We start from the raw sequence: 17,701 nt of genomic DNA, 5'->3' as shown, positions 1-17,701 counted from the left end.
ACAAAAGCTGGTCCAGGTCTGATCCAGCTCTAACTATAAGCTTTATCAAAAAGGAAAGTTTTATCCCTACTCTTAAAAGTGGAGAGGGTGTCTACCTCCCGAACCCTGACTGGTAGATGATTCCAAAGGAGAGGGGCCTGATAACTGAAGGTTCTACCTCCCATACTACTTTTAGAGATTTCAGGTACAACTAGCAAGCCTGCATGTTGGGAGCGCAGAGCTCTAGAGGGGTAATAGGGAACTATGAGATCTTTAAGATACGAGGGTGCCTGATTTTTAAGGGCTTTGTAGGTTAAAAGAAGAATTTTAAATTCTATTCTAGATTTTAAGTAGCTTGATGATCAGAGGGAATCTTTTATTAAATACAATTGTCTTACTGCTCCCCAGCTGATCAACAGCTGGACAGAAAATGGATTGTAAAACTCAGAATGACAACATTTCAAGTTAAAACAACATATTTTATATTTGATAAGTCACTCTCACACTACAGCTTTTTATTTAACTTGATTTGTATTTTAGGTTGTATATGTTACACTGTTTTGATTTTATCCCCCATAACAACTCTGTCTTACTGCAGCAGTTGTTAAAACCCTCTCCGTTGTTGCTCAGTGGGTCTTTTTATTTTACAAGCTTCTCTGCAATCAAGATATCCCATACTGGATATTAAGTTGTTAATGTTTAATGTTAATGTTGTTGTTAACGTTTAATTTTTGTGTTCCTTTTTTCTGTTTTTATATTGCTCCTTTGCTCACTTGTTTTATGTAGCTACAGCCCGATAGACAAAAGTATTCGATCAAACCTTACAGTAACAGTGATGTGACTCAGATCACCTGCTCAGACTCCAGATCTGAGACTGATACATCACCTTTGGGATGCGATGAAACAGGATGATCAAGCTGCCAAATTATCAGCAGGAAATGAGGGCTGCTGTTGAGTCAGCAAGGACGGAGGTCTGCATGGATGCTTTCCAGCTCCTCCTTGATTCTGTGTATCCAGGGTTTCTGTCTGTTATCAAAGCTAAGGAGGGTTTTACCAAAGAAGATACAGAGTGTGATTCAAATGATGAAGAAGTGATTGTTTAGTCAGGAAAGTATTATATTTTTGAGTGTTTTTTAACTCCTGCCATCGTTGCATTCAGGTGCTTCAGGATGAGCAGGATCTCAAAGAAGAGCAGCGGAAGAAGAAGGAGGGTATCTTCCAGCGAACAGGGCGGTTCCGTCGCAGCACCTCCCCGCCCAGCAGGAATCTCTCCCTCTCCCTCTCCAGACATCACGACTCCACCCTCCCCTGTATGGACCCGTCCCCTTCTGTCACACTCCTCTCCCTTTCCTCTCTATCTGACTGTAACTCCACTAAGTCCCTCCTTCCCTCCGACCCGGAGGAGTACTCGCTTACCCCCATGACGGGGGTCAAAACTCCAGTAGCAACCCCAGCTCCCGCCCTTAACCCGCTCCTGGACCTGCGGGCAGAGAGCTTCAAGAAGGAGCCCAACCAGTCGCTGACGCCCACCCATGTGTCTGCAACCATGGCTATGAACAGGGGTCACAGACGGACCCCTTCAGACGGGGCGATTCGACCCAGAGCGCAGACTCTTGGACATCACAGGACGCCGTCAGATGGGAGCATGCCAATGCCTCCTCCCCCTGGAGCACACCTCAAGACTCCAAACAAAGGTACAGTGATGTATGATGTCAAACTAACATTCATCACATCCTAAAAAAATCGTATTCTTTGAGACTGAAACCATTTTTCCACCTCTTTTAAATTTACAGGAACACCAGACAGTCTGGACTTCCCTCGCCTTCCCGACCCCTCCACTATTTTCCCAATTCCACAGCGGCGCAAAGCCCCACCTCCACCTATCCCTGACCCTCGTCCTCTCTGCCTCATCAGCCCCCTAGAGAGACCTAAGACTCTTGAATTCGCCCCCCGCCCTCGGCCAACTCCGGCCAAGATGAGAGCTGACCCCTGGAAGCTGGGCTCTCTCTCCCGGACCCTCAGCTCGTCTCCTGGAAGTAGCTGCGATAGCCCCCTCGGTTCTGGGGACAGCAGCAGCACCGGCACCGGACGACAAAACCTAATGGACATGGACGTGGAGGGCCAGAGCGCGGACCAAACTGTCCCTCTGTGTGGACAGCGGAAGCCTGCCACACTATGTGGGCAACAGTACTCATAGTGACAAACAGCAAGGGAACAATTTCAAATCTGCTTCTCATGGATTCAAACCTGATTCAGGACAGAGGAGCTTGGGCTGTAAAACAATTCACTATTTTCCAGACATTGTCCTTTGACCTCATGCTCAGGAGGGGAAGCTTATATCCTGTTAAAATGTTGCACTGTTTTATTCAGTTTGTAAGACATATAGACAATTAGTAGTCAAAATCAGAGGTGAAATATGGCCAAAAATGTCCTTTCAAACAACATATTTGATGAATCTACAGCTACATTCAACACCATGCTAACATTCAATGTCTATGCAGATTACATTTTTAGCTAGCATTCCCTCATCTACTAACACTAATGAGTTCTAAGCTGATACAACGTTATCTAGGGATTTAAGACTTCTCTCTCATAGTGTATAAAGCTACCAAATGACTATATTAGCTCTCAGGCACTTGCTAGCTAAAGGTAGCTAAAGGCGTTTTTCCACAGCAGGAACTTTACCCTGGAACAAGGGACTTTACCCCTGAACTATGTGCGCTTCAACCGGAGGAACCAGGGTCTAAATGTAGTTCAGGGGTAGATAATCTCTATTTAACTAGTTTAGTTTTTTATTAAGATTTCAAAATATTATTTGATATTATTTATTTTCTCCATACGTCACTGGCCTGGTTTGCACAATCTACCTGGGACTTCAGCCCGCGGTCAAAATGCAAACAACAATGGGGGCACAGGAACCTTTTAGTTCCAGGAAAGGAAGTTCTGGGGGCTGAAAGACCCCGGAACTCTTGGTCGAAATGCACCTTAAGTGGCTTGATGCTAACATTAGCTGTTGTGTGACAGCAGCTAATGGGTTAGCTAATATGTTCTTGAGTCTGTCTTGATATGGGACATGATTTCCCTCTAAATTATTAGTAATAATTGTATTTTCATTTGCTGCTCAGTCAAGTAAGGGATAATGTATAGGAAATGGGTGGTTATGCAGCCTGACCACCCTGAGATGGGAACTAACATTTTTGGCCACAGTGTCAACAGGCTGAGGTGAAATGTGTAGAACTCTGTTACTAATTAGAATCAAGTATAACACGGTCAGATACCCTACATTCACCAGACTTACAACCTAGACAAAGCTGTACAACATTACATTACAGATAGAGCTTCTCGTCCTGAGTGTGACCCCAAAGGAAAATGGCCGCCATGCGAATTATGTCAATGCCTACTGATGTCTGAGCCTAGCAAAGTGCACTCACTAAAAACAGAACATCCTACTTTTTGTCACGTTTTTGGCTCTTAACTGAAGCTGTTGCTCTCATGTGCCCTATTAGTAAGGTGTGAAACCTTTTAGCTAGCTTCTCCCTGCTAGCACTCTCTAACCTGCACCACACTAAGGCTCCTGGCCCAGCACTTCTTAACCCTCCTATTAAGCCATCCTAACCTGCTTCCTAGTGTCCCTATGACCAGGTTGTAGTTCCTACAAGACCCTCAAAAGCCATTCAAAGTACTTAAAAAGCCACTTTTTGACTTTGCTAAATGTTCATTTCACCTGCTTGTGCTTTTGCTTGACTGCTTTCTGCTTGCACTTAAAAAAATGTTCATTCACATTTCACATAAAAGTCCGTCATAACAGGAGTCTTTCCCTGATTACAAGAGGAGCTGGATCATTTGACATTTGTAATAGAGAGTGTCTTTGTTATTTTGCACGCTGTTTCTTCTGCTGGTTCACAAACATCTCCCACAAACCCTCTGCCTTCATCCTTACACGTGTCATGTCTCTGCACATGGGTCCTCATCCTTTTTTTCCTTCAAGGCTAAGACAGGAGAAAGCCTTTTAATGGACTGGTCCTCTTCTCAGCCTTGTTCAGTGAAAAACAAACCCTCAGAGTTTATTTTCTCACTGCTAGCACCTTTGCCGCAGCGACCTGTTAGCAAAAACCTTTTCTATTGGCTTGGCAAACCAGGTGTGTTTCTCTCTGTGTGGGTGTGTGTACATATTACCGTACGTGTGTGGAAGAACAAATCTGGGCTCTTTTTTTTTTTTTTATTTGCGTGCTGGTGCTTTTTCAGTGCATGTTGTTGTAAGTGTGAATGCTGTTTCATTCTAAAAATAAGAGCACACATCTCATCTGTTCGTCAGTTATTTTTGGGATGAAAACATTCCTCTCTAGCAGCCAGTAGCACTCTGTTTGGATCCGGTTATGCCACTGAAATGGACACACAAGAAGGGGACTCTGAGGAGGACTTGGACTGTTTGGTTGCTCTGTATTCTCCTCTGACCGGTCAAAGTCAGTGGCACTTGTGGAGCCATGTTGTGAAAGTGAACAGCCTCTCTGTGGACTCTATTCACGGCTGACAAATCCACTCTTATCTGCGGAGTTATTTTCGCACAGTGGACAGTGGTATTTACTTGACAGTGCAAATTTCTCTCGGTGAGTATGTATGTGTGTGTAAGAGTCTGAATATGTGTGTGTGTTGTTATTTGTATGGGATGATGACAATCCCGTTGATAAAAGAGTGAGCCCAAACTCATTCTCCTCGTGTGGTTAAGAACACTGAGTATTTATTAAATTTATTGTTATTATTGGAAAGGATTAATTATTATTATTATTACTATTATTACTACAATGCTCTTCCTGGGATATCTGTATATATTTGTTAATATAACAGGAGAAAAAAAACAAGGAAAAAACCTGAGAAAGCAAAACATCCATGTTGTCTCCAGTCTCAACCTGTGACATTTCTGGGTTCAGTGAGGAAAAAGTGTGAAATGTGATGAATGAGACGAATAAAAAAACAAAAACAAAGAAAGATGATTCATTCAGCTGTTGGTACATCTGTTTCTTTTAATCATCCATATCCAATAAATCCATGAAGTGTTGTATGGGTTTTCATCGCTTAATAATATCAAAGCAGTGATTAAGCGAGTACCCAGATGTTTTACTTAAGTTGAAATTGTAACACAAGAATGTGAAAATAATGTGTTACAATTAGGGCTGCCACATTACAATGCAATGAAGGTTAAAAAAATAACACGTTTTCTTAATAGCATGCTTTTTTGTCCCTTTTGACTCACCGTAGTTAAGCTGCCGCAGTGTCTTCTTGCTTCCTTCTGCGCTACAAAGAAAAGTAACGATACCACTGCACTTTTGAACGGCACATTTTCACTTTGAGAAACTCCCTCCGCTCCTGGCCTGCTCTGTTACAAAGTCAAAAGTAATATTCACTTTATGTCTAACAAACTATGTGTCAAATGAAAATATCACAGAGGTACTTAAGTTTAAACTACCACCTATCAATTAAGCGTACGAGTGCAGCTAATCAGACTGATGTCAGCAGACACCTGCATCACAAAAGCCTTCAGAGTGCTAGTGTGCAGTGTGTGACACTACAAACCTGTGGATGAATTTTTAACAGAGGAGTGCTTGCTACGTAGGTGGCAACTGACTGCAAGTCGGACAATAATGTGGAAGACCGAACTCTGTCAGATTGGCATGTTGTGAGCAGTTACTGTAAATCAAGACACTGGTAAGAATTGTTTCACATTGTTAATATAAAACCCATTTGAAGAGTGAAATAACAGAACTTTAAACGTGATGTCCAGGATTAATCGCAATACATTGACACTGACAACATCATTTGACCGTGCTGACTAAGTCTTTCTTTAAGATAAGATCCCTTGTCTAAACTGGATAACCTGTTCGGTAAAGGTTACCAAAAAAGTCATTCAACAGTAAACTTGCTCTGTATTAATAGTTTTTAATACTGTAGTCTCTTCAATTTGTGTATATTCAGCAGTTTTATAGCTGCAGCTCGTTGATGCAGGGCAAGGTTTTACTACTCTTCATACATTCATGTGTTAGAGCAGTTCTCAGCATATAAGTAGGGCGGAACCCTCCAAACAATCAAAATAAAAAATTAACAATAGGAGTTTTTATATGACTGATTTCAGAGAAATACAAAATAAATCAAATCAAACAAAAAACTTTTCAGCAACAAATATTGCTTAGATTTTTTTTTTTTATTATTCCAAAGTATTCATTACCTTTCATATTTGAACAATAAACATAAAGAGTTGGCCCCCAGACTTGATACTGCTTTAAAGCAAAGTCAAAGGACAAAAAGCTGGAGATGTTTTTACCTACTTGTGGTATTTCATGACCTTTTTGTTGTTGTTGTTGTTTTAATATAAAAGTCAGCTGTGGGGAGTTAAAGTACAATATGTCACTTCAAAATGTAGAGCATCGGAGGTGTAGGGTTACAAAAAAAATCACAACACGCATGTGACGTTCAAAAGCTCTAAATAGATCACAGTGCATGTTTATGTACAAACATGCATGTTACCTTCAGACAAAGGCAACTGCAGTGACAGAGAAAGTCCTCAAGGTGGCACCACTGTGTCCCATGATGTCATAACATCCCCACTTCTGCTGTTTTTCTCCATGCAATGAATTCCTCCAGTACACTCGCTCTCTGACTCTGCAGTGACCACAACGAGACACTGATGCTGCACTCCCTGATTAACACACAGCTAACACAGATTCAAGGATTACGATTCAGATGTTCGAATGTGAAGAAGTCTGTCAAAAGGACAAGACAGCATTTGATATTTGGTGACATGAATGTAAAAGATGAGTCCAGACGTATCTGCAAAATATACAAACAATCCACTCCACTGTTGTGTCTGTCGGTGTGACCGCCAATCAAACACCCTTTTCCAGACGCTAGCCAGTTACCTAGCAACCTCTCCTCACTTCCATGGTGATGCTATTAAAAGCAGCAACAAAGAGAAGGAAAAAAAAAGGAACGATGGGCCTGAAAATGAAGAGAGCGAGAGAGAGAGAGGGAGGGAGAGAGAGAGAGAGAGAGAGAGAGAGAGAGAGAGAGAGAGAGAGAGAGAGAGAGGTGTTAAAGAAGCAGCCCAGTGTTTTGTCTGCTGAGAAGACACTGTGTGCTTTCTCTGTCTTTTGTCCTCAACAACAGCAGTTATTTTCTCACATGTTTATGGCCCTCTCTGTCGTTCCCCTTCATGGATTTCTCCACAATTTTTGCTTTTATTTACTCACAGCTTTTTTCTCTTTCTCCCTCCTTTGTAGCAGGGAGCACTCATGTCATAGTTATAGAAAGAGTCAGGTGTGATTGTGTTTGTTGGCACTTCAGAGAGGACAAGGAGGGATGTAATAGGTGTAATAGGAGAGTTGGACAGAGGAAAGTTTCAAGTGAACCCCTGACCAGATTGTCAGCCAGTTTGTGCTTATACTTAGATGTGAACAAGATATCATTCCTTGCCTTAAACCTCTGTCTGAAATCTTCTTTGGATCTAAAAGCACCTTGGAAGTCTTGTTCTGAAAGCTTCTGTGCATTGTAAGTATAGTACTCGAAGATTTGGTGACAATGGATGTCCAGAAATGACTTTTTCTAAGCTGCAGTTCTGATCAAGCAGATCCCAGATAAGAGGCAGAGAGTGAAGGATGTTCAGAGGGAGGCTGCAGGTAGGAGTGGCCAAGTAAAAGTATTTTATTGGTTTCTGCTCACAGGAGCTTTGAGGGTTAGAATATTAGAATATGAAACAACAATTGTGTGATGTCAAGATCAATGAAGTATCCAACCTTTTATCCAGCGGGGACAAGACGTCCTTCAAGTGCCAAGAAATAAAAGTAGCAGAATGAGCTTTGGCAACCTAAAAAAGGTGATGCTCAGGTTATATGATCGGCCTAAAATCAATCCAGGAATCAACTTTTATGATGTACAATCTGTATTTTGTCAGACTTCAGGAAGCTTCTCTAAGGCGAAATAGGACATACTCCTTCTTCTTCATCTTAATAGGTAAAATTGGACATGTGTCCCTTTACAGTACTTTGCAGTTTAGATCATTTTGAAGTTAAAAACGTCATGCAGCTGATCCAAATATGTGTATTTTCTTGTCCACAGATTGTTCTTTTGTGTGGAAACTTGGTGCATACATTACCCACAATGCATCATGATGTGCAGAAGTGGCTGTTTTATGCTTATCACACTTAAAATACCCTTTATTCGTTAGCTCTAAGCAGGGATGAGGAGCAGCTGCAGATGTTGGGTGAAATCTCTTAATTTTATCTGCACAGCAACTGATTTATTTTCATTGTTACACTTTTAATTTTTAACTCAAATTGGCTCAAGTGACATCACTCAAGGCAGTTTGAAAGACTTTATACAGCTCTCTATGGAGACCTGAGCATGACTTTGTTCTGAAAACACAACAACAACAACAACAACAACAGGGTTCCTCTTGTTTGAAACTTTATTCATAATCTTCATTAACCAATCAATAGTGCATTCCCGGGCTAGCAGTTCAGTAAAACCAGTGATGGAGGCCTGTGATGTTTGGATGTTGAATGGAAAAAGGCCTCTTGGGAGTGAGGCGGGACAAAAACGCAGTCATAGCTTGGACGTCCCCAGCTTCATGTCTGTGTTTTTGTTTCTCTCCATGAAAGCGTGATGGAGATCTGTGGCTGTGAGGAGCAGCTCTGCGCTCTGGTATGAGTTCCTCAGAGTTTTCATCCACTCCTGCGTCTCACTGTGCAGAAACAGACGAGTAAGGTCAAAGGTCATCAAAACGTTTGGAGGGACGGGGGGGGGGGGGGGGGGGGGGGGGGCGTCAAAGGCAATGCACACACTCCAAGTCGGTTCTTGATCCCTTTGACGAAAAGGGACGTCAACAGAAATATACCAACAAATACAGACACAGTTACAAAGCAGCTCTGAGGAAGAGCTTTAGTAAAATTCTCTTTTCTATCTCCTGCTTTTCTTTTCCGTTGATAAAGTAATTCAGTAAAGTAAAGCTTTTCACGACCATAAAACTTTCCATTTTTGTTATTTTTTTGTACATTTGTATCATATATTCACAAAAACTACTCTGACATTTGACAAACATTTACCTCAAATGACATCAAAGCAAAAAGAGCAAAAAAAACACAGCCAGTTTGACTTTTCTGTCTCTTTTTTGTTGTGCTTTTTGTTGTTTGTTTTCAAAGCTACACTGATGGAGAGATCTGATGTTTCTTTTTGGCAAAGACAGCATGTTTCAGCTCGCGCACTAACAGCCTCGGAGTCAGCTCCGGCATCGATGAAGAACTGATCAGCCTGAAATGAAACTGTTTCATGTGCAGCTTCTTATCCCCTAGACGGCCAGAGCACATGCTAAGCTAGGATGACTTAGCTTAGTGAGACAAAAACAAGATGGCAGACTGGTGCTGTGGAGAGACGACCACGGGAGGAGACCGATCCTCGAGAGGCCCACGGGTGAATAGACTCAGCCCAGGCAGCCATGGAGACCGAGCCTGCAGGTGCCATTCCTCGCTGCTGTTTTTGTTGATTTATCTCCTCTGGGACACCAGAGGAAGAGAGGAGGAGAGGAGGAGAGGCACATTAAGAGTGAGGAAGGCCCATGCGTCTGACATTTTTAGCTGAGCGATGCTGATTAAATCTCTGACTCATAATCACACGCTTTTTTGAGTGGGATAATTGCTTAAGACGACTTATGATTTGTTCTCTGAGATATTATTTTAAGTTAAGGGCACTTGTCCAGTCACTGTCCGGTAATCAGAACCAGATTTGTTTAATTCGGCAAGAACTAGGACACCTTAAGTGAAAAAGTTTAAAAACAGATTTCATTAAATGTCTCATTAATCTTGTGTATTAATCATAGACTGTATAAAATATGGACGTAGTATCCGTGACGTCACCCATCTGTTTCTGAAGTGCTGTTTTGAGGCCAATTGGCGGCAGCAGCCATATTGCTGCACACACTGCTTGTGACGTAAAGAGGCGGGCTTTGAGCCTCCTAGCCAACAGCTACAGTGTTCCTGCCTACCAATCAAGTCAGCTGTGCCTCTCATTAGAAGACTCGTAATCTCAATAACTTCGAAGTTGCTGAGTTAGAAAAAAATTCACCCGAGAAATGAGCCATCCATACTACACTGGTCTTTTGTACCAGGCTGTATACATGTTTATTTCTGCTGTAAAGATCTGCTTTTTTGAATTGGTGTGTATGTGGTCTCCGGTACTTCTGGAGCCAGCCTCAAGTGGATCCTCGATGAACTGCAGTTTTTAGCACTTCTGCATTGGACTCATATTTTTAGACCGGAGGGTTGCTGCTTGCTATTAATACAGATTTTACTTAGATTTTAAATGGTGTTCATTTTTTAGCTTTTGAGGTTCTGGAACGTGGATTTGGTTGTTTTTGGACGGAGCCAGTCTCGCTGTTCCCTCTGTTTACCCTTTTTGTGCTAAGCTAACAAGCTGCTGGCCGTGCCTTCATCACTCCCATCATTTCTTGACCCATCCTGTTCCAGGCAGATGGCTCTTCATCAATAAGTCTATATGCTCGGCCTTGTTATACTTGGTTATTAAAAACTCTCTGCTCTCTTTTCTGTTTGTGTTCTCGAGTCTCTGCTGCAGCTGCTTCACTGGGGCTAATGATGGCCTACTTCTCCCTCCACTGGAGCCTCTCTGCATCATGCCGGTCTCCTCAACTTATGGTGCCGTCTCTCCAGAGTCCCATTGACACACTTAGGTACCTATTTACCTCCTTGCAGGTCACTGGAAAAATGGGGAGGGGAAATCTTCCACAGCATATTTCTTTGATTTTCTCTTCCATCCCTTTTTTTGAATTTCCTAAGCAGAGGGATTACCTCTTATTTCTCACCTTGGCCAAGGCAGAAGGTGACCCTATTTCATTAAGGACTGATTTCTAGATTTATTTGATACCTCTTCTGATGTTGCAATCACAGGCTGTCACCACCTTCTGTGTTTATAAAGGGCAGAATGCTAAAATCGAGGCATGAGCAAACAGTGTAGCGGCATGCCATGATGGAAAGCAATAGAGCAGATATAATCCCTGTCCCATACATCTGAAGTAACTCTCAGCAGCCGCACATCACATGCAAGAGGGGAAACATTCTCATGGCATCAGAGAGAGGGGAATTCAGGTCATGCTTTCACAAATCGTCAATCCAACCTTCCGCGGAACAGCCTGTGGTAAAGCTATCTTAAAAGCAATGTTCGCATTATCAATGGCTTCACAAGTCACAAGAGAAGCGGCAGCAAATGATTCATGTATCTTTTGACAGCTAGCCACGTACATCCACAAACCGTATCCTCATAGTGGTGTCTAACGCTAAACGCTGTGTTCTCTGTCCTAACATCGCTATGCTGGGAGCAATTTTCAAACATAGATAAAGTAAGGAGGAGGAAATCTCAAATGGCACACTCTTGTTAAAGAGCACTAAAGCTGAGTGCTTAAACATGGCGGTGTAGTCTGCCAGGGCCCAGGGCCGACGTGTGTGATTGTTTTCCCTGCACTAAGACTCCACGGTGTGTTATCGATGTCTGGGAAACCTTCAGCATTAGCCATAAAAGGTTGGACCTCCGTTTAGAAATCATAAAGCGTTTCTCGGTGCAAAACTTTAGAGTGATTTCCATCCAGCCAACTGCGGTTGATGGAACACGATCCCATTGGCTATTTTCCGAAGTGACATCATCAACAGGAGAACAGAGAGGAAGGGAGGAAAGGAGGGAGGGGCTTCGATAGTCTGAACAACATCAACATCGACACATGACTTTGGAGGGGCGACAGATTCAAGACAGAAGTTTCCACATGACCACACCTGGTAACAGCAGGAACTGCTGGAGGATTGTGTCGTTGTGCTGCGCGCACAGATGCTATAAATATCCATTACTTACTACAAAATGACCGCACAAAGCCAAATAATATCTCTAAAAACAGAAACAATTGAATTAGCCCTTGAATCAAAAGAAAAAACTGTCCACAAATTCAGGAAATTCAGGAAAGAAAGAGTCAAACGAAGAGCGATGGATGAAAGATTTCTGGTGTTAGTCTGTCCCAAAGTGTGGGTAAGGGGTCTGAGTGAGCCCTGTCGGAGAAGAGGGATGTACAATCAAATTTGGGCTATGGTCTTGATATGTGTCACACACACTCCTCATGGTCCCCTGCCCTCCTCCCAGCGTGGTAAAGCTTCCCACCCCCCTGATATTCTCCTCAAGAGTTCAAGATACGACGGAGAGAGAAGGCAGAGAGAAAGAGAGAGCAAGAAAGCAGAAACAAAATGCATCTTATGTCTTTAAAACATGAACTAAATCACGCAAATGTCCATTATTCATATGTATGTTTGAAGCTCCTTTGTCATTCCACCACATTGACTGTTTCGTATGAGTATAATACAGCATTTTCCTTGTTTTTTGATGTTTTTTTGATGTTTGCACAACTGTCTGTATCGAGGGAGAGGAAGCACAGCACCAGAGGGAGGAAGAGGGAGAAGAAGAGGAAAGAGAAGGAAAGAGGACGTCGGTTTGCAGACGGCTTTTGATATGTCTCCCGTTGTTTCCCATCGCTGGCGGGTGTTTGGGTCTGTCTCTTCTGTCTGCGGGGCTGTGCTGCTGTCAGGAGTCGATAAAGGAGGTGGAGAGAGAGAGAAGGGGGGGTTGATGTAGGGACTGCTTGGAGGGTCAAAAGTCGAGGGGCAGGGAGGGTGGAAAGGTCGAGCGTCAGCCCTGGGTCTCTTTGCCGCTCTCTCGTTCCCGCTGTCCGCTCTTACTCATCTTCATCTCCGTCAGCTGGATGTACCGCAGCACGTTGGTGTCTGTGATGGAGACAGAAAACGGGGGAATGAGTCAGGAAGGTTGAAATAAAAGGAGGAGTTACATCTCTGCTTCAGTCAATGCAATCTCCTCTGGTGATGCAGTTAAATTCAGGCTGCTTTCAAGTCCAATAAGTGAAGCACAGAAATGACTTTGAGCTAAAAAGTATACCAGGTTCTGAAAGACATATGATAGACTCACTTCTTTCCTCCATTGACATTTAAGAAAGTGTCTAATAAATGTGAGGAAAGGAAAAGCACCAAACTGAATATTCTTAAGAGGGGATCGACTACTTATCCCATGATGCCCTGCAGGCAGAACATGCAGAGGAAATGACCTGCTTGTACAAACACACAATACCTGAAATTGAAAAACTGAGCTTGCTTTGTTTTGATTTTCTAAACAGCCAAGCTTGTTGACTCTGGGGCACGTGGCTCATTAGAGAAGAGATGACCTATATGTTTCTTTTCCAATGTGTTGCCACCAGGTACACAGTCCTGCTGGTGGCAACAACTCCAGTGTCAACAGGGAAATTGCAGTAATGAGGTAACAATTGCAGGAGGAGCAAAGACCATTAAATATGAATGTAAACAGTGCTTTGAAGTTATCACAACATTCAGCCGTACAAATGTTTTTAGAGGATGGGGAGGCAATCAACAGATAAAGTCTCAGGGGTGCTTGTGATGTGTTTGACATGTGAATCAATTGAATCATTACTATGGTTTTGAGAAACTCATCAGGGAACACGAAAGGCTTTTAAGTGAATGCAGGATTTTAGTCAGTGTTTTAAGAAACATTAATGCATGGCTGTCAGCTGTTTGAGGAATGTTGGATCAAAGACCAGATAGAAGGGATCCAAAATGTTCTTATTTGATTCAGACATGTTGACGCATAAAGCATGAACATGTAGGTGGAGATGGAAAGCCTGTTCTGCTGTCAAGAATAAAAACCTGAAGAGAGAACCTGAAAAACATCCACTTTAAAGATTATGGCATAGAAAATGTATGATTTATACAAAACTAAATCATCTTGTGAATATTTTTTGGGCAAAATGTCTCTTCCCCAATGTTATTTACAGTACATTATTACCTAGCTGTGTTAAATACTTGATTGTGATTGGTCAAAGCATCATAACAAATTTAAATGTTAGATCCTGTCCTGCAATCCAGGCAACAACAGCAGAGATGTTGAATGCATCTCTAAGCTGCTGATTGATACAAAGTAACTTAAACCACAGGCCATAGTGAAACAAGTTAATGTTAAAAGTTGAGATTTTTTTTTGTGTGAGCTGCAAAGTCACAATAAAAGGGACAGGTGAGGACAGTTGTGAAGGACAGGTGTATCAATAGAAATATTCCTGCAGAAGTCCTGTTCACCTTTTCCAATGTTCCCTTCAAAGGTAGAGATCATTTCAGGGAGTTATCACAATAAGCAGGATGATGTTCAGTTTAATACCACTTTGTCCAACAAGTAGGCTGATGTGAATTCATTGCCATTGAAGTGCTACCAAACCCCCCTGCTCTGTGTCAGGGTCCTGCTCGCCCTGTCATGTCTCTAATTCGCATAACAACCTGCTCACTATACATTATCCCTCACTTATAACCCGGCTTTCTTAAAGCTGGGGTTGGTAGTCAGATTTAGATACACTTTTTGTTATACTGGTTAAAATGATCTTTATGTCCTGATGGCAATCAATACATATCTAAAGCTATCTAAAGCCGGAGTAAACCTGGGAAAACACCAACCAATCCCTGCCATCAGGAGCCAAAATATAAAACCAATCAAATCCCGTCCTGCCGTTCTGCCCACCTCCTGAAAAGCGTACATTTCCTGTTTGTTTGTGTTTTTAACTTTCACTATGATAATGTTTTGGTGTTTTCTTACCGCTGAGTGAGACATGAGTTGACGTAGTGCAAAACACAAACAATGTGCTGAGGACCGGTTTGAATCAGTCACAGTTATATGGTCGTGAAGCAGCTACATTCAAATTCATGCTAGTTTTCCGTGGTTACCAACCCTAACTTTAATGATCGTCCGGTTGTGTAAGATGTTTGATTCTGATTGGTCAAAACCCCTTGACAACCCTTTAACAATAGTTATTAACTTTCACTCATATGAGCAACCCCATATTAGAGGCAAACTGATCACACGTCACATCAGATCAATCCGCGGAAAAGAGTTCAGGCACATTTTGCTTCTGCATGTTGGTGAGGTAAAACTGTTATTTTACATTCGCATCAAAACAGTTAGCATGCTAATGCGGCTGGCTAAACAACAAGGATATTTACATCTTGGATCCTGTCCAGCATTCCTTGCAACGAGCAGAACAGGTGAGAACAACTTTGAGTTACCAGTTGCTACAAAGAAACTTAAACCCTGAGTGGTGGTGATGATAACAGCAGTGTTCAAATGTGTGACTTTTGCCTCGTTTATCTTTAAAGTGGTGTGAACCGCAGAGCTCAGAGAAGAGGGAGAGCTGAATGAGGACAGCTTCATGTTAAATCAATTGCAACAGGCAGATAAGAATCCATCACCGTGTATACATATATCAATTTAAATCAATAAAATTATCTTTTAATCAAGGTTTTTTGACAACGTGTTTGTATTTATAGTAGCCCTGTAGTAAGCGGGACAATGTGTGGTTAGCAGGTAGTTATGGGAAATAGAATCCAGACAGGGTGGACACGATCCTGATGCGAAGCAGACAGGTCTTGTCCACCGTGAAGGGTCTCTATTTCCCATAACTATCTGTTAACCATACATTGTCCCTCACTTAATCCACAGAACAATCATTAATCAATATAAATCAGCATCAGCTACTTTTGCAAAGACCAGAGGTACTTTCTCACAGTTATTCTCACCTGTGGGTTCACGGTTCTTGGCGTCACGCAGGTAGCGCAGGGCACATTCGTAGTCACCCAGGTGATAGAAGGCGATGCCGGCTCGGTACATGGCCTTGAAGTGGTCTCTCTGATGGCTCAGCACCTTCAGACAGTACTCCTTCACCCGCTCATAGTTCACCAGCTCTGACTGCAGCAGGCACGCTGCAAGAAGGAGAAGGAGGAGGGGGGAACACATTAGAAGTTTGAAAGTGCTTAAAAATGTATGGTAATAATAGCTTTAATGATTATGTCTGCTCAAACACCTTGAGCACATCCCAAGTGAGTGTAAAACAAAGACGGGAATATTTTTGCTGACATCTTACTCTGAGCCTTTTAATAGAGCCATGGTGAAATTTAGCCTCTGCTGTGCTTCCTCAGGATGGCAGTGAGCTGACTATAAATAGCCAATACGAATGTCTCACAGTGTGCAGAAGACACAAAAAATCGTGCAAGCAGTTTGAGCCCTGGGGCAGGAGAGTAATGTCTCTACATGCTAAACAGAAGAATGGAGGAAAATTCAGCCTGAGTGTGATGGACTCCACACTCCGATGTGTAAGTCTCATTTCTCTGAGTTTACAGATGTGGAAAGGAAGAAAGGGAAGGATGCAGGGATCAGGTGAGCAACAGATACATCTTAACCTGAGCAGAGTGGTCCTTTACTTTAAAAACAGCATAAAGTGCCATTGAATTTTATTTTAAAGTAATAATCAGTCGTATCGATGTGTCGAGCACTTTGCAAAGGTTGGAATAACTTCATTAGTAAAGACACACAAAGCTTTTAGTCGACCAACGTTTTTCAGAGCCTGCTGGTAGATCAGATATCAACTCCTCCGGTGATCACAAGCACTCCTGATTTTCCTTTTTTACTTCTCCCTTCTTTTTCTCCCTCCTCACAGAGTCTTAATCTATGAGAAGATTTATCAAAACGTACCTCCTTTCATCACTTCTTGTACCCCTGCTGCCCTTTCCTCCCTGTTCTGACTCCTCCTCAACCCTCCCTCCTTCCTCCCTCTCTCCTCTGAGTCTGCCCTTGTTACACAGACAGCTCTGTGAATAACATGAGTCAGGCGCTATTAGCCGAGAGGCAGGGTGAGTCAGGAGTGAGAGACGGGAGGGGAGAGGGAGAAGGGTGAGGGGTGAGGGGCATGGCGGCAGTAGAGGGAGGAGGGTGATCAGGTCTGTAGATAACAGAGAAGAAGAGGTGAGACCTGTAGGAGGGTAAAGGGCAAGGAGAAGAGGAGAGGGGGGGGCATGTGAAACGCAGTTAGTGTTCCTTTAGGTGTCGTCTCACCCTGAACTTCAGAGACAAACAGTAGATGGTCTGGCCTTGCCCGTCAACAAGCCAAGTGCAAAACACTAAATAATTCATGGTGGACATCAGGGGACGCAGCCATTCAATAGCAATCAATGTGTTTTGGTATAGTGGCTGAAGTTGTGTGTCGTGCTGAAGCAGGCAGCTATCATGTGTGTTGTATGTGCTTGTGAATCACTGCCTGAAGCGTCACAGCTGTGCACATGAACTTTGCTTTTTCACAGGCAATTAAAATAAGGGGGAGGGTTTTTTAGAGACAACGTTTTTCTGTGAGTACAATAACATTTAAACTAATTTTATCAAACCATCCTTACCTTTAACTCGCTCCTTTTAAAAAGACTTTTATTGTTATCTGTAGCGTCAAATCAAGTTCAACTTGTTGTAATTACGCTAAGCATTCTCAGGAGACACCTGGCCTTTTATTCAGGATTCCTCATGGCACCCTCTTCCTGTTTTACTGGCATGGTAAATACTGATTAAGAATTAAAGTGAAGTGAAGTGATGTTGAGGGTGGCAGACTGACCAATAACAATTAATTAATTAATTTTTTATTGTAACTTTATTTGGAATGGACAGGTAGATACAACAGCATCAAAATTAGTTAAAGTAAAAACAAAAGTCCTTCCAGTTTTGTTTGTTTTGAGCCCAAAAAAGAGAACACAACATCAGCCATCCTGGAATAAGAGTCCAAAGAAGGTCGGGTCATAGACCATGG

At 42.5% G+C, this 17,701-nt stretch overlaps 2 protein-coding genes across 2 annotated transcripts in view; one reads left to right on the top strand and one right to left on the bottom strand.

Moving 5' to 3' along the window:
* Positions 1-4,970, top strand: part of map3k10 (mitogen-activated protein kinase kinase kinase 10) — a 39,436-nt gene extending 34,466 nt beyond the window's left edge. Inside the window, exons 10-11 of the mRNA XM_034700915.1 lie at positions 1,139-1,673; positions 1,773-4,970. Of these exons, the coding sequence (XP_034556806.1) occupies positions 1,139-1,673; positions 1,773-2,176 (939 nt within the window). The 3' untranslated portion in view covers positions 2,177-4,970. The remainder of the gene's footprint in view (positions 1-1,138; positions 1,674-1,772) is intronic.
* Positions 4,971-8,416: 3,446 nt separating this feature from the next.
* Positions 8,417-17,701, bottom strand: part of ttc9b (tetratricopeptide repeat domain 9B) — a 32,782-nt gene continuing 23,497 nt past the window's right edge. The window contains exons 2-3 of the mRNA XM_034700408.1: positions 15,654-15,836; positions 8,417-12,794 (exon numbers count right to left, since the gene is read on the bottom strand). Of these exons, the coding sequence (XP_034556299.1) occupies positions 12,700-12,794; positions 15,654-15,836 (278 nt within the window). The 3' untranslated portion in view covers positions 8,417-12,699. The remainder of the gene's footprint in view (positions 12,795-15,653; positions 15,837-17,701) is intronic.

This window comes from Notolabrus celidotus, chromosome 14 (genome assembly GCF_009762535.1).
Source record: "Notolabrus celidotus isolate fNotCel1 chromosome 14, fNotCel1.pri, whole genome shotgun sequence".
NCBI classification, from domain to species: domain Eukaryota; kingdom Metazoa; phylum Chordata; class Actinopteri; order Labriformes; family Labridae; genus Notolabrus; species Notolabrus celidotus.
The sequence above is the reverse complement of the archived record's forward strand: the minus strand, read 5'-3'. Positions and strand labels throughout refer to the sequence as shown.